This window comes from Pygocentrus nattereri, chromosome 9, assembly GCF_015220715.1.
Source record: "Pygocentrus nattereri isolate fPygNat1 chromosome 9, fPygNat1.pri, whole genome shotgun sequence".
NCBI lineage: Eukaryota > Metazoa > Chordata > Actinopteri > Characiformes > Serrasalmidae > Pygocentrus > Pygocentrus nattereri.
This window is the reverse complement of record NC_051219.1, coordinates 16,687,541-16,704,438: the sequence shown is the minus strand read 5'-3', so window position 1 is coordinate 16,704,438 and position 16,898 is coordinate 16,687,541. Positions and strand designations below refer to the sequence as shown.

The 16,898-nt window shown below is 38.8% G+C and overlaps 1 protein-coding gene across 1 annotated transcript in view; it reads right to left on the bottom strand.

Moving 5' to 3' along the window:
• The window catches only part of ada (adenosine deaminase), a 42,101-nt gene that overhangs the window by 2,230 nt on the left and 22,973 nt on the right, over nt 1-16,898 (bottom strand). Inside the window, exons 6-10 of the mRNA XM_017694312.2 lie at nt 16,173-16,297; nt 9,991-10,062; nt 4,240-4,341; nt 2,055-2,122; nt 921-1,050 (exon numbers count right to left, since the gene is read on the bottom strand). Coding sequence (XP_017549801.1) covers nt 921-1,050; nt 2,055-2,122; nt 4,240-4,341; nt 9,991-10,062; nt 16,173-16,297 — 497 coding nt within the window. The remainder of the gene's footprint in view (nt 1-920; nt 1,051-2,054; nt 2,123-4,239; nt 4,342-9,990; nt 10,063-16,172; nt 16,298-16,898) is intronic.

The following is a 16,898-nucleotide window of genomic DNA, read 5'->3' as shown; positions in this document are numbered from 1 at the left end:
CTACACTACAATGTGCCGCAGTGTGTCGATAAACTAGAAGTTTAGGTTCATTTTTACACTTGTATCAGTGTTTACAAGCTTGCTGTTGTCGATCTAAAAGATATGATGTGAAAATGCAGATCCCCAAAAGGACATGGGGGGGTGGTGACATGGGCTTTTCTATAAAGGATTTAAAAAAAAATGTTCACCTGCAAAATTACTTTAGATTGTTTTTCTCAAATTAATTATTTCAAGATGATTATCTCAAGACAAATTTCCCAGGATAATTATTTCAACATTATTTTGAGAGAATTTTCTCTGGATAAGTGCATTACCCACCGTGCCCTGTAGAGCGACAGGTACCGACTATGGCCATGTGCATAAATTACACTGTGTTGTTGAAAAATTTCTCCTGAGTTAAGCTCTTGACGGTGCGTACTTGTGCCAATAGGAGACACAGAATTATAGGTTTGGGGCAGGGTGTCAGTCAGTCACACTGATATTGAACAAAACTGAGGAGACATGAATGACTGGTAGTGGCTTATATTCAGAGCTGTAAAACCCAGCTCTAAAAAGCTTTCACATTTGCATGAGCTTCCCACTTACATCGATCTCCGCCCACAACAAACCACTAATGCATATAAATGCATTTTTCTGATGGATATTGAAAAGTCTTTGTGAATACAGTGCAAGTCTCTGTACTAAATCAATTATTTATTTACCCAGTGAAGTGTCTACTGCGATGAACCAGCAGGCCTGAGCAATTCAACAACTTTATCATCACAATGTGAACGCTCCTAACCAATGGTATTTACACTGGGATAGAGATTGGCAACAGCCTCTTAAGTATTTTAGACCTAAACTGCTGACAGATGTACTACAGAATGCTTGTTCTGTCTGAAAAAGGAGAAAGCCTTTGTAGAAGAGTAACAGTCTCTCACCAGCTGAATAAACTCCTCCTCTGTAAAGCCCATGTATTTCTTCACAATCTGGTAATCACGATTCAAGGTGGAGTTGAAGATCATTGGGTCATCTGTGTTCAGAGAGAAATTTGCCTTGTCCTCCTTGAACCTGCACAGACCAAAGAAGCAGCAGCAAAAAAAGTCAAGCGAGTGGTCCACCGGATGCTTACAGTAGACCTAACCAACCCAATGAATGAGGAAATGGCATTAAAATTTAAAGACTCTTAATTAGACTCTTAGCTCAGACCTCATCCACACTTCATGTATTAGTTAGTAACTGCATGCTGTTGTTTGAACAATCTGAGGTCACCCCTAGTCAAATGAAATGTTCTGTTGATTTTGTAAGTGAAAACAAGTGAACACATTCTCTACAGAGAACTAATTTAAATATGAAAATTTTCTGCAATTTTAAGTGCACAGTTTCTATTTATTTGCTGAGTTTTAACATATTGGGAAAAACATGTAAAATGTGACATAGCTTTCACACAGGCCATATTGTATGTTTAATTCAGGACGGCATGGTGGTGCAGAGGGTAGTTGGGATAATTAAATAAAATAAAATAATTTTAGATCATTTTTAATCACTAGTAACACACTTGTATTTAAACTCAAGAGTAAACCAACTTGGATTAATAACCAGCATAATTAGCAAGTGACAAGAATCAGCCACTCAGGTTTTCCACAACTATACACTTAAACACAATTACAGAACTACTACAAAAGCCACTTTACTACCACTCCTGACAAAGCCTGCTGGTCTTTGTGAGTCCCAGTGCCAGTCTTCAGTGCAGAGTAGTGTAATATCCAGCAGCATGTAAAAGTTTAGCTTTCAAACTGTTGCATGTGACTGCATGTAGCAATATTAGTCTTTCATATGCTTTATGACAATGTTTCAGTGAACCTGGTGACATCTACACTTTTGTTTACTACAGGGTGCATTCATTTTTCCCATAAGTAAAAACAGCAGAGACCCCAGAGCTCTACTGGCTTCATTTTCTATTGACCACAAGTCAACAATTTGATGCTATATCATCGTAGTTGTTACAAAATTAGTTTTATGTAGGTCTAAGGCAGGTGCAGGAAGTGTAGAGTCACTGTGAGGCATATATTTACCTGATGAGTGGGTGCTTAGTAAAGTCTGGGTCACAAGCTCCTGTCAGTCTACTGGAGATTGGACAAATCTGAAACAGCACACAGACACACACGAACACTCACTAAAGAACTGTAATGTAAGCTAATTTGAGATCGCAGCTCACCACAAGAGGGCAGTATGACATCAGATCAGAGAGCCCCGCCTTTTCTGAGTGTGATTTGCTGAGGATGCTTAGCATATTGTGTCAAATATTAATGGCAGCATTTAAATTTACTAGCATTCATTTCACTTATTTGCCTATATAGTACAGTATACAGTAAGCCTGTACAGTAAGTGCACTGTAATGTTAGGCCCAATCCCATTTCACCCCTTGCCCCCAACACTTAACCCTTCCCCCCCGTTTTGCGCGTTCACGTCTAGGGGTAGGGTTGTCCCGATTGCTGTTGAGACGGAGGGGTAGGGTGAAGTGTTAGGGCTACATGGCCATTCAAACGGAGATAAGTGCACGGTAATGTTAGGCCCAATCCCATTTCACCCCTTGCCCCCAACACTTAACCCTTCCCCTCCGTTTTGCGCGTTCACGTCTAGGGGTAGGGTTGTCCCGATTGTTGTTGAGACGGAGGGATAGGGTGAAGTGTTAGGGCTACATGGCCATTCAAACGGAGATTTTTCAGAGGCTCACTACAAACGGAGTGTTATGAGAAAAATCCCAGAACGCTATGCGAATCATTGGCAAGAAGGCAGATGAATACTTTTGCCAATATAGTGTACTTTCCAAACTTTGATTTCACAAGACCAGCAGGCAAGAAAATGAAACATTTTGGTGAAGCTAACATTTCTGTAACCAGCTGTGTTAACTAGCCAGCATAATTGTAATGCCAACCTAAATATTAATTTTCAAAGGCTTTACCTACACAAAACCTTTAAAAACTCAAATATAGAGTAAAGAACCCTAGACTAATATATAAAATACAGATATAGATATGGGGGGAAAAGAACTTTTGGACACAAAAGATACTAAGATGCTAAAAATTCTGCAAATATGTAAAGCACATCTTGCAGAAAACTTTACAGAGAGAATGATATGGTGTATCAAAAACTGCAACTGGCTGTGGAGTAATATAATGTGATTTTATGTTTTAGAAATGCTTAGTATAACTGTCAATGCAAAATATGCTGTAGTCACCTCTCAACATACAACTAGTTGTATGAAAGATTCAGATGATAGAGGTGCTGTTTGATGCCAGCGATTCATATAAATAATGCAAGTACAACTGCCTGAAAGCAAGCTGTCCATTTTAAAACTCATTATAACAAGCCTTCATCATCTTGGCTTCCCTGTTCCCCCACAGGGGAATCCCTAATGCCATCTTAAAGACTGTTCCATTGTTTTATTAGCTCAATTAAGAGCTATTAGATAAGCCCTTGGAGGAATGAAGCAACGAGACAAGTGTCGATTTTGGCAGGAGAACTTTGTGTGTGGTCATAGTGCCCAAGGGGAGGTGCTAGGGAAGCCAGGACACTGGGAGTTCCAGTTTGATAGCCACGTCTTTTAATATTTTCTGAACCCACCAAAGAAGTGACAAGAGTCAACACAAAAGAGTAAACAAAAACTGAAATATATTTACGAAACATACAAGGCTCAATGCAGCCTTTATATATGTTATTTATCCCCACTACTTAGGGCTTGACAGCAATAACTTCTGACTTTAGTCCATGGATTCCGTCCTCTTGCAACTGGTGCTGTTTGTCTGCAGGACCCTTAAGGAAGTGTCCGCTCAGTCCACCTCTTTCCAGCCTCGAGCAAGCCCCCCCGCCCCTTGAGTTAAGCTCTATCACTTTTACACACACACACACACACACACACACACACACAAACACACAGATCTTCTAAGCTGCTTCTCCTTCTGAGCCACGGGGGGTGCTGGAGCCTATCCCAGCTGTCATTGGGCGAAAGGCAGGACACACCCTGGAGCAGGTCGCCAGTCCATCACAGGGCAGACAGACAGACACAATCACACACACACTCACACCTATTTCGCTTTTATAGATTCCTCTTCAATTATTCACAAATTTTGTCCTATGATTGGCAACTTATGCAATGTAGGTCTAACACACTTCCGAGTGGTGGGTTGAAACAAAGTCCTTTGGATCAAACTGGTGAGTATGTGTTCAAAAAAAACAAAACAAAAAAACACCTTTTACCTCAAAATGCATGTTCTGTTCGAGCAGCTGTTTGTACAGTGCTGGGTCTTCGATTGTGTGGTAGCCATGTCCAATGCGCTCAGCTTTCAGGACCTCCACAGCCTGTAGGAGAAACGCAGGTCAAAAACATGTTTTAAAGGGAAACATCTGGTAAACAGTTAATGTGGATAGGAATGCCCGTCCCTGTGGACCGTTATCTAAGTGGTTCTCAACTGGTGGGTTGTGACCCAAGCAGGCATAGAGTGGGTCATGGGTGTGTTCTATTTCTCCTTTCAACTATCATTATAAATTTTATTTTTGTAAGTTTACAGAACTTTAGACTTTTATTTTGAAATGCACCTGGCATTTACCTCTTACAGTCTGCATCTAAGAACTGTCATTGTAAGCCTCACAGAATAACACAGCTTGCAGTGAAAATTATAATACATTCATACATATTTCTCAGCATGGCCTCAAAATGAAAAATGACTATATTAAAGTCAAAAATCAAAATCAAAAATCTGAAATCAAAAATGGACATTTTTTAACCTTCTTCACTCACGTGCAATGTCGTATTATATATCATTATCTGTCACATTAAGCAAGATTCAACATATCATACCATTATGTAATCTTTGATCGAAGTGTAATGACTTTTTCCCACATCAAACATGTCTTGAGTTTTTGATTACATCATCGTGCACCAGCAGGTGGGGAAAATTATATTAACTAATAATATCATGTTTCATCTACCCTCCCACCACCCCACCTGTCATCAAGCAAAATGCTCAGAGACTCTCCCTGACATTTTGTATCATTATGAAATATATCACATTACAGAAGGAAACTGAATTGTGATTTCCAATTCAGACTCACTTTGAATATAAAGGACAGACAAGAAGTTTGAAAAAGCCTATTAATTTTGCATGCAGCATTCGACCAGCATGAACTTCAAATTCTGACGTACTACGCCGGACAAATTTTCCAGTATGTAGCCAACGCTATCTCTGTAGTATAATCCACTCCACACTGTAGCAGAGTCAGGATGTTTCAGGAGGACGTAACAATGGACAGAGCCGCCCAGTTGAAATGTGACCACTGCAGTACTGTATATTACTATGAGAAGCATTGTGCTGTATACAGAGGAGGGCAGATCAACCAAAAGTGATATTTAAATAACAGTAATGTTAATACTCCAAAAAATAAAGGTACCTTTCCAAAAAACAACATAAGCAGAAGTACAAAAGTATCAAGTCAAAAATCGACTTAAGAACTATTACAACCCCAATTTCAATGAAGTTGGGACATTGTGTAAAACATAAATAAAAACAGAATACGATGATTTGCAAATCCTTTTCAACCTACACTGCTCAAAAAAAATAAAGGGAACACTTAAACAACACAATATAACTCCAAGTAAATCAAACTTCTGTGAAATCAAACTGTCCACTTAGGAAGCAACACTGATTGACAATCAATTTCACAGCTGTTGTGCAAATGGAACAGACAACAGGTGGAAATTATTGGCAATTAGCAAGACACACTCAGTAAAGGAGTGGTTCTGCAGGTGGGGACCACAGACCACTTCTCAGTACCGATGCTTTCTGGCTGATGTTTTGGTCACTTTTGAATGTTGGTGGTGCTTTCACATTCGTGGTAGCATGAGACGGACTCTACAACCCACACAAGTGGCTCAGGTAGTGCAGCTCATCCAGGATGGCACATCAATGCGAGCTGTGGCAAGAAGGTTTGCTGTGTCTGTCAGCGTAGTTTCTAGAGGCTGGAGGCGCTACCAGGAGACAGGCCAGTTCACCAGGAGACGTGTAGGAGGCCGTAAGAAGGTAACAACCCAGCAGCAGGACCACTACCGCCGCCTTTGTGCAAGGAGGAACAGGAGGAGCACTGCCAGAGCCCTGCAAAATGACCTCCAGCAGGCTACAAATTTGCATGTGTCTGCACAAACGGTTAGAATCCGACTCCATGAGGTTGGTATGAGGGCCTGACGTCCACAGATGGGGGTTGTGCTCACAGCCCAACACCGTGCAGGACGCTTGGCATTTGCCAAAGAACACCAGGATTAGCAAATTCGCCACTGGTGCCCTGTGCTCTTCACAGATGAAAGCAGGTTCACACTGAGCACATGTGACAGACGTGACAGAGTCTGGAGATGCCATGGAGAGCGATCTGCTGCCTGCAACATCCTTCAGCATGACCGGTTTGGCAGTGGGTCAGTAATGGTGTGGGGTGGCATTTCTTTGGAGGGCCGCACAGCCCTCCATGTGCTCGCCAGAGGTAGCCTGACTGCCATTAGGTACCGAGATGAGATCCTCAGACCCCTTGTGAGACCATATGCTGGTGCAGTTGGCCCTGGGTTCCTCCTAATGCAGGACAATGCTAGACCTCATGTGGCTGGAGTGTGTCAGCAGTTCCTGCAAGATGAAGGCATTGAAGCTATGGACTGGCCCACCAGTTCCCCAGACCTGAATCCGATTGAGCACATCTGGGACATCATATCTCGCTCCATCCACCAACGCCATGTTGCACCACAGACTGTCCAGGAGTTGGTGGATGCTTTAGTCCAGGTCTGGGAAGAGACCCCTCAGGAGACCATCCGCCACCTCATCAGGAGCCTCCCAGGCCTTGTCGGGAGGTCATACAGGCACGTGGAGGCCACACACAATACTGAGCCTCATTTTGACTTGTTTTAAGGACATTACATCAAAGTTGGATCAGCCTGTCGTGTGTTTTTCCACTTTAATTTTGTGTGTGACTCCAAATCCAGGCCCCCATTGGTTAATAAATTTGATTTCCATTGATGATTTTGTGTGATTTTGTTGTCAGCACATTCAACTTTGTACAGAACAAAGTATTCAATGAGAATATTTCATTCATTCAGATCTAGGATGTGTTATTTGAATGTTCCCTTTATTTTTTTGAGCAGTGTATATTCAATTGAATACACTACAAAGACAAGATAATTAATGTTCAAACAGATACATTTTATTGTTTTTTGAAAATATTCACTCATTTTGAATTTGATGTCTGCAACACGTTCCAAAGAAGTTGGGACAGGGGCAACAAAAGCAAACACCTGTTTGGAACATTCCACAGGTGAACAGGTTAATTGGAAACAGGTGATTGTCATGACTGGGTATAAAGGCAGCATCACTGAAAGGCTCAGGCGTTCACAAGCAAGGATGTGAACAACTGTGTGAACAAATAGTCCAACAGTTTAAGAACAACGTTTCTCAACATGCAATTGCAAGGAATTTAGGGATTTCATCATCTACAGTCCATAATATTATCAAAAGATTCAGAGAATCTGGAGAAATCTGCAAGTAAGCGGCATACCAGAAAACCAACATTGAATGCCCGTGACCTTCAATCCCTCAGGCAGCACTGCATTAAAAACCGTCATCATTCTGTAACGGATATTACCACATGGGCTCAGGAACACTTCAGAAAACCACTGTCAGTGAACACAGTTCAAGTGCAAATTAAAACTCTGCCATGCAAAGCGAAAGCCATATATCAACAACACCCAAAAACGCCGCTGGCTTCTCTGGGCCCGAGCTCATCTGAGATGGACTGATGTAAAGTGGAAAAGTGTCCTGTGGTCTGACGAGTCCACATTTCAAATTGTTTTCGGAAATCATGGATGTCGTTTCCTCCGGGCCAAAGAGGCAAAGGACTGTCTGGATTGTTATCAGTGCAAAGTTCAAAAGCCAGCATCTCTGATGGTGTGGGGGTGTGTTAGTGCCCATGGCATGGGTAACTTGCACATCTGTGAAGGCACCATTAATGCTGAAAGGTACATACAGGTTTTGGAGCAACATATGCTGCCATCCAAGCAACGTCTTTTTCAGGGACGTCCTGCTTATTTCAGCAAGACAATGCCAAGCCACATTCTGCACGTGTTACAACAGTGTGACTTTGTAGTAAAAGAGTGCGGGTACTAGACTGGCCTGCCTGCAGTCCAGACCTGTGTCCCATTGAAAATGTGTGGCGCATTATGAAGCGCAAAATACGACAACGGAGACCCCGGACTGTTGAGCAACTGAAGTTATACATCAAGCAAGAATGGGAAAGAATTCCACCTACAAAGCTTCAACAATTAGTGTCCTCAGTTCCCAAACGCTTATTGAGTGTTGTTAAAAGGAAAGGTGGTGTAACACAGTGGTAAACATGCCCCTGTCCCAACTTCTTCGGAACGTGTTGCAGACATTAAATTCAAAATGAGTGAATATTTGCAAAAAACAATAAAGTTTATCCATTTGAACATTAAATATCTTGTCTTTGTAGTGTATTCAATTCAATATAGGTTAAAAAGGATTTGCAAATCATCGTGTTCTGTTTTTATTTATGTTTTACACAACGTCCCAACTTCATTGGAATTGGGGTTGTACTTGACTTAGAAGTCTGTTAGGCTCTATAAGTAATAAAGGCATTTAAGCAAGACCAGCTGAGAACCACTGATCTAATAGTCCTTTCAAGTGGTTTTGGTTTTAACAGAAAAAAACATGTTTCCAACAAAGACAGACCACACAAATAAACTTCAAAGTCAGATGATGAAGTGGGGTACATTGAAATTTTCAACACATTGTGAACTAGCTGAGTTGTGACGTAAATGCCCTTTTCATCATGGCTGAGCGTCACGAAAGAGGTGCTGAGATGATGCAAGTTCAAACTCTATTTTAATTAAATTAAACACTGACTACTTACACAAACACAACAAAATGCAGACGTGTAGACATTGAAGATGAGACAACATAACAGCTATATATACACACAAGAGATATCTGTAAACAAAGATTAACGAGAGGTGCTAACAAGACATAGGTGAACAGGGTAATGAGAGAAGGCGGGGCTATGGTAAACAGGAGACTTTGCAGAGAAACAAGAGGGTGGAGCCAGGACAGAGAAACTGGCACCAAAGGAAGATCACACTACACAAATGGTGAATTTCTGGCAATGGTAACTGTTATGTATGTAAAATTAACCATTTAATTTCTGCTACATAAAATATCTGTAAAATAGGCCATGTGGTGTGGGGTACAAAAAATGTACCCAAAAAACAAAAAATGATGACCTGTCACTGGGGTTTTATGCTCAGTACATTTTTAATACCTTTAGTTAGGGAACATAATTATATCTCATTTTATTAAAAAAAATTATATCTCATTTTATTATTAAAAAAAAGGTAAAAAATATGCCCTTTTAAATGTAATTTAGTCACGCTGAACAGGGAACTGAATGGATGGATAAAAGTCAGTTTTATTATAATCCACTTTGGAAAAGCAGTAAAAGATATTTTCTCTCTCTTTTATGCTGCTAAATTCACACATAACTACCACAGTATTCAGTACATTGCTGTCACCTACCATGTTTGTCTAGATCTAAATTTCTATTAAAGAATTTCTGTTTGTTTTGGGCAAATTTCAGTATAGTAGTGTGGGGGATGAGAAAAGACAAAAATCAACATAATCTGTCCTTATGTGTGCATCTCATCTTTAAACATTAGTTAAGATTTTAAAAATCGTGTATTATGGGGCAGACACAGGTTGGGTGAAAAACTGCCTCCTCTGAGAAAATTAGCAGCCGATCTGTCCTTAAATAGCATAATAATGGGTACTTAAGCTGTAGGAATACTCTGCATTGTTTTTTGCTGATCTTCCACATCCAGATAATGACGTTCTTATCTACACACTGGGTGTAGCTAAGATCTGGGGTAGTATCTCTTAATTACTGTTCCAGAGTTGAACAAACACTCACCTCTCTCACCACGGGAGCAGGGCCCACCTCTCCTGCGTGAACAGTTCTGTGGATCCCGCTTCGCAATGCTTCCTGTCAACAACATAACGAGTTACACACAATGCACAACAACATAATGAGTTTCACACAACAAGAGATCATTAACAGAGCTCCATTGTGGCTCTGATGTGTCTGAATATGAGCTTTTGCCTTGGGCTTTTACAATTAACAGAAGAAAAAAACAAACAAATTTAATGCAGATGTAGGTACATGTGCGCTGAAATATGCCCAGGAAGCTAACCCATGAAACTCGAAGGGTCTGTATGCAGACCCACATTTCCACAGTGGTGGACAGTAACGTAGTAAATGTAATTTGTTACTGTACTTAAGTAGTTTTTTTGTGTATCTGTACTTTACTGAGGTATTTCCATTTTTGGTGACTTTTTACTTTCACTCCACTTCAAAGTCAAATATCTTACTTTTTACTCCACTACATTTTCTAAAATCCGTTATTCCTTTTGGATTATGTGTGAATAACATGTCAAAATGAAGAAGCTCAATTCAAGAACATCAATCATAGTACAGCATGCACTTTGTTTTGAGTTTGTTTTGACTTGTTGGACATACCGACCCAGTGCAAGCATACAGTTCAAGGTCAGTGCAGCAGCCTGAAATTTTGGAAGCGTCTATTCCAACATAAATGATGGAACTAAGCTAACTTTGTGTAAATAGACCACAATATAGAAATATAGTGGTGTGAAAAAGTGTTTGCCCCCTTCCTTATTTCTTTTGCATGTTTGTCACACTTCAATGTTTCAGATCACCCAACAAATTTAAATATTAGACAAAGATAACACAATTAAACACAAAATGCAGTTTATAAATGAAGGTCTTTATTATTAAGGGAAAAAGAAATTCAAACCTACAGGGCCCTGTGTGAAAAAGCAATTTTTCACCACACCATCAAGTCCACCTCTGAATGGCTTAAGAAAAACAAAATTGAAAACAGAATCTATGACTTTGTCTTCTGTAAGCATGTCTACCTGCATCCTACAGTGGTGCTAGAGTAGTCCTTAGGGTGAGATTTTCTGGTTTAAAGCCTAGGGAAATCCCTCTCTGATGATGTGTCTCAAGGGTGCAAGGAACTTTAAAAAAAAGATATAAATAAAAAGATTAAAATTAAAAAATCTGAATTATTGAATTATTGTTTTATCCCCTGCTAATGCAGAAGGAAGCCAGACAGCTAATGATACTGGTAGGAAGCCAAAAATCTTGTCTGCATTTATTACCCTCTGTGTCAGTGGCCTAGCTAGTAGTCAGGATTTTGTTATCCCTCACAAGGCATCCCCAGTGGCTGTATGATGTATTTGCATAATGCTGAGTAAACATAAAAACGATGACGTTAATTCTGTAATTGGTCATTTCTGCACTACATAGTACTAATAGATTACAAATAACCAGTGGTGGACAGTAACACAGTAAATGTAATTAGTCTTTTGTGTGTCTGTACTTTACAGAAGTTTTTCCATTTTGGGAGACTTTTTACTTTCATTCCACTACATTTCAAAGTCAAATTATTACTTTTTACTTCATTTTGTTAAATCTGTTGTTCCTTTTGGTTTATATGTGTATAAAAATGTAACATGTCACACCCAAGCAAGTGTGAAACAAGAACACCAATCAGGGCACAGCGTGCACTTTGTTTTGAGCTTGTTTTGATCTGTTGAACATACCGACCCAGTGCAGCACACAGTTCAACGTCAGCACAGCAGCATAAAATTTTGGAAGTGTCTATTCCAACATAAATGATGGAACTAAGCTAAATTTGTATAAATAGACCACTGTATAGAAATATGTACACATATGCAGTTTTGACTGTCGTGTCTTTTTTAAAATTAATTTATACAAACACTAGCTAGTTTATGTTTATGAACAGAGACCTACAGATGAAACATAGTAAAGGAAAACTCATTTGTGAACCTCAGTTTAAAGCAAGTTTTATTAAACTTGTAACTAAGTTGCAAATGAATCTTAAACTGAATCTTTGCTTGTTCACAAAAGGTTATTTCACAGCCTCTTGGTTCTACCTAATGGACATTGTTTGCCTTCAGTGTTTTGTGCTTATGATAATTTTAATAGACATCAGTGACTAATTAATGATGTTCTATTAAAACATCGGTTTAGCAAGAGAGACACTGGAGTATTTTCACCTAAAATGAGGTAATGAGGCAATATGTGATAATAGCACATTAGAGTCATAATTAATCTTTTAGTACTTTTACTTTTGATAATTAAGTACATTTGAAGGCAAATATTTTAGTACTTTTATTCAAGTGGAGGTCTAAAGGGAGAAACTACTTTAACTCAAGTACATGATTTGTCCACCACTGCATTTCAGTTCCTTACTCTCATAACTACATAACATACATACTATTTTCATAGGAGTCACTGAGTAATGTGGTAGTTATTGAAAAATAAGTGGGTAAAACTAATAATTGAAGAAGAAGCACAATGTTAAATAAATAAACACAGTTAAACACCATATTCTGTCCCACAACATGCCTGCACATGTTATTAGATAAGCAGATGTTTTGTATGTTTTTTTCTGTTCCTAAGTTAAGGGAGTGAGGAATTCAAGTCTGGAACTGCTGGCATTTCCGTAGGGTTTAATAGGTTAAAGGGTGGTGCAGTGTTCCTGGTCTTCTCCCAAGATGATAATGATAAAGAAAACCAGTTTGTTTGCAGTGGTCTTCAGCCTGGCCCTCCTTACACTAATGACATAAACAGGTGTCACTCTGTTGGAGTGATCTAAACAACTTTCCTAAAGATGCTGCCACAGCTCCCAGATGTACTCCCTTTGACCAAAAATGGTCAAAAATTGTACTTTTGTTTTTTTGCCAAAGGAGAAAAACCGGCAAAAATTTTGACCAAGAATAAAAACATTTGACATGTCAAAACTTGAGATTTATAAATGCAATAGTAATGAAAACAAGAAAGTCGTTAAAAACACTGGCTCTTCCCTCTGGCAGCAGATGAACCATGAAAATGTCAGCCATGTGGGGTTCCTCTGAGGGATATTAGTTATTTATAATCTTTGCTCATGGTGAGTATAACAGGAGATACCACACCCAAGAACTTCTCAACTACAGGTTTCATACCACTTGAAAACAAGGCATCCTACTCGATACATAGAATACACCAAAACAACTTAATAATAAAAAGTCCCCGTTAGCCCACCAACACCAAAGACCGCCATAGTGCAAAGTATAACTAAAAATAACAAGACTGAAGTGAACTTATTCCCCAGCTTCTTATTTGAATTTCCTGTTCCATCTGAAACGGTGAAACAGTTACATTGTGGCATTACTTTATTCATCATCATTCTTTGCCAAGAGTGTGCTTGAGTTTTGGCTTTGGTTTCAGCCAAGAATTTTCTTTTTGTTGCATCACAAACATTAAAGCTACAAATTTACACTCTTTCCTCTTTACCTCAAATATAGTCAGTCAGCCAAAAAATTTGATATGTGTTTTCTTCAGTTTTGCACTAGAGCTATGAGGCTAAAAACAAGTAATGGGAGCTTATGTAATCATCATCTAGCAAACAGCTGTTCTATATTGTTATATTTTGTAAACATCATTGCTAAATCTTCACATCTTGCAAACAGCAATTTTGAAGTAAACGCATTTAAGCATTTTGCACAATGCAAATTAGCTGGTATAATAAGCTTTCTATATTGGCTTGCTGCATTTGCTTCAAATCTCTAATGTAAAACTAAAGAAGAAAACTTGAGACCCAAAATCATGTCTTCGCTTATCGACTAAATTTGAGGTAAGGGGGAAATTATGTGTATTTGATTTGCAACAAAGTTGTTTCTACCCTCATTGTCCATTTTATCAGCTCCACTTACTATATAGGTGCACTTTGTACCTCTACAATTACAGACTGTAGTCCACCTGTATCTCTGATATTTTGTTAGCTCCCTTTTACCCTGTTCTTCAGTAGTCAAAACCCCCATAGACCCTCACAGAGGTACTGAGGTACTATTTGGGTGGTGGATCATTCTCAGCACTGCAGTAACACTGACGTGGTGGTGGTGTGTTAGTGTGTGTTGTGCTGGTCTGAGTGGATCACTACATGTGTCCTGATAGCAGGTAAGAATGACTGTGCAGTCTAAGAGGAGACCTTGAATGGATCAGTGAGACCACAGATAAGGAATGCAATAATCATGTTATGTTTTCCTGAGCTGATAAAAGTCAGCAAATTCCCCTAAAGTGCTTTTATAATAGGCCTAATAAAGATTAATTTGTATCTTTCCTGGGTTATCTTCAATTAATAACACAACTAGCTAGGGTAGTCAAATGTGAAGAATGTCCTCACCCATGAAGAAAGTCCTCACCCATGAAGTGATTTCTAAGGAGGACCACCTTTTACAAAGCAAATCCAGGACTATTCCAGGGTTAGGCTTGATACTGAAAAGGGTATTCCGATATATAACTATAATTTAATATGTGTCGTGTTGTGCAGCATTCCGTAGTTCAGTGTTGTATTGACAGTGTTGAATTCACACTTTTGTTTTTCCTGATGTTTTAGCTCAGTGGGCCTCATTCATCAATAAGTTTTTTTTTCTTGAGAAAGCTCCTAAGAAAAATTCTACATCAGATTCATAGCATGTTCTTAACTTGCAGAAATGTTTGCACCTTTGTGCTCTTGGCTATGTGTAGATTAGGGATGCAACAAATGGCTAAATTCATTGTCGAATAATTGATTGATTACTGAAATGAATGATCAATTATTCGGATTATGAATCACTACATTACAAAATAACTTTTATGCAGGTTTTAGTTTTTAAATTTATCTTGAGCCTGTTTTATGCATTTACTAACAACGAATAGAATAAAGATGAATAACATTCAAGAATTCACTGTTTTAATGAACTTTCCAGCTAATATAAAAGATCAATAAAACTTCAATGTATTTTTCCTGTCAAAATTTATAACCAAAGATGTGCAAAGTAGAAACAAAAAAATATAACAATCATTTTTTTTATCAAGTAAATAAAAAAAACATTTAAATTGAAATGTTAATTTTAAACAGTACAGTTTGTGCTCTGTTTATTCTGCTGTCTGTCTAAACTCTGTTGCAACTAAATTTTACAGTCACAGGTCTTTAATGAAACTGAGGAAAGTCAGTATCTCTCAGTGCTCCTGTGAGAGTCTCACTGTCCTCAGAGGTCAGATAGTCCCCACTGCAGAGGAGATGCGTTCTGATGTTTCCTCACTACAATACCCAGCATGCATTATGCAATTCCACCATACAACCATTGGGAATCCCTGTGAACTGAGCTAAGAGCAAATGAATACAACCAAGCTAGCATTAGTGTAACTCTCACCTCATTTGTTGAACAAATAGCTTTTTTTTCTTTATCAACTGAGGAATGAAATAAATTCTCATAATTCGCCTGTTAATATTCGTTTTATTTCGATATAGTGGTTACAAGATATGAATGGTGAATCGAATACAGTGATGTTTCATGCTCCACAATCCATGATATTCCTAATGACAATCACAATCCAAAATTTAAAAATCTCCACTGCCAGCTCCCACAACTGAAAAGAAGACTGAACTATGTAAGTGTGCACACACTACTGAATTTAAGGATCATACACCTATGCTAATATCTTAACTATGCTTTTTACTAAAATCTGTAAAAAACAACTATTCAAAGAACTTTGTAAAAAAGTTAGGAAAGGCAGTACTTCAATCAGACTATTAGACAGATTTGAAAGCTGTATCATAGGCAGGCCCAACTAAGTAGATCATAACTGTGATTGCATCTTTATTCAGCACAAAATGGATGCCACAGATACGTATTTACTCTTTTATCCAAGGAAAATAAGTCAAACCGAGGTAAGAGTTCTACAGAGCCAGGCAGCTTCCTTGCTAACATTAGCCTTAGCTTCATGCCCTTCTCAATTCTGTTATTTAAGTAATCCATTTTCTGTATTGTAAAAAAAGTCCACCTCAAAGCAGTGGTAGCTTTTCAGAAGTTCCTTTCCACTTCATCCAAAGGGGGTTTTAAACTGAAAAATATTGCTCTTAAAACGACTGCAGCCCTGGACTTTCCGTTTTTCATTTTGTCTGGAGTGTTGCTTGACAACAGGTATCATGCATTGAAAATAGTGGAAAAAAGGGACGTTCGTACCTCATATGCCTTCAAGTGTCCTTCACATGCCTTGCAGTTTAGAGACTCATCTCCTGCTAAGTCTATGGCCACCACACCATCATTCCGATACTTTTTGCATAGCTCCACCACATCCATGGACCAGTCTGTGCAGAAAACATAAACACGATAGATTTGTTAGAGCTGCTGCTTCAGACAACTGACATAAAAGAACATAAACAGAAACCTGGATCACGATGTTAGTAAACTGAAGTGTCTCCTAATATTAATATTAATATTAGCATACAGAATCTGATACGATATTTGTAGTTGTTGATAATACAATCACATAGTACATACATCAGGTACACTAAAGTCAATAAAATCAATCCAAAGAAAGGATCCTGATGCCTTTTGGGTTTTATGGACTTCTTTTTTTATAAGACCATTTTATGGTGTCTTGAAATAAGATGAAATACTTCTGCATTTAAAGTTACTCTAATATGGCATGTGTGCATGTCCTCCTCTACATTCTATGGCCTATGTAAGCCCCCCTCTCTCTTCATTTTCCTCATAACAAAAACTTTATATGCCATGACCACCCCTTCTCTTCCCACTCTTTCATGACTGCTTTCTCTTGCTGAGGAATAGGGGGCTCTGGCTTCCTTGATTTCAGCAACCACCCCAGAACTCCTGCCCAAGCTTCTCAAAGTTCCCTCATTCTTCATTGTACAAACAATGTAAGTGTACCGTTTAAGGTACAACAGT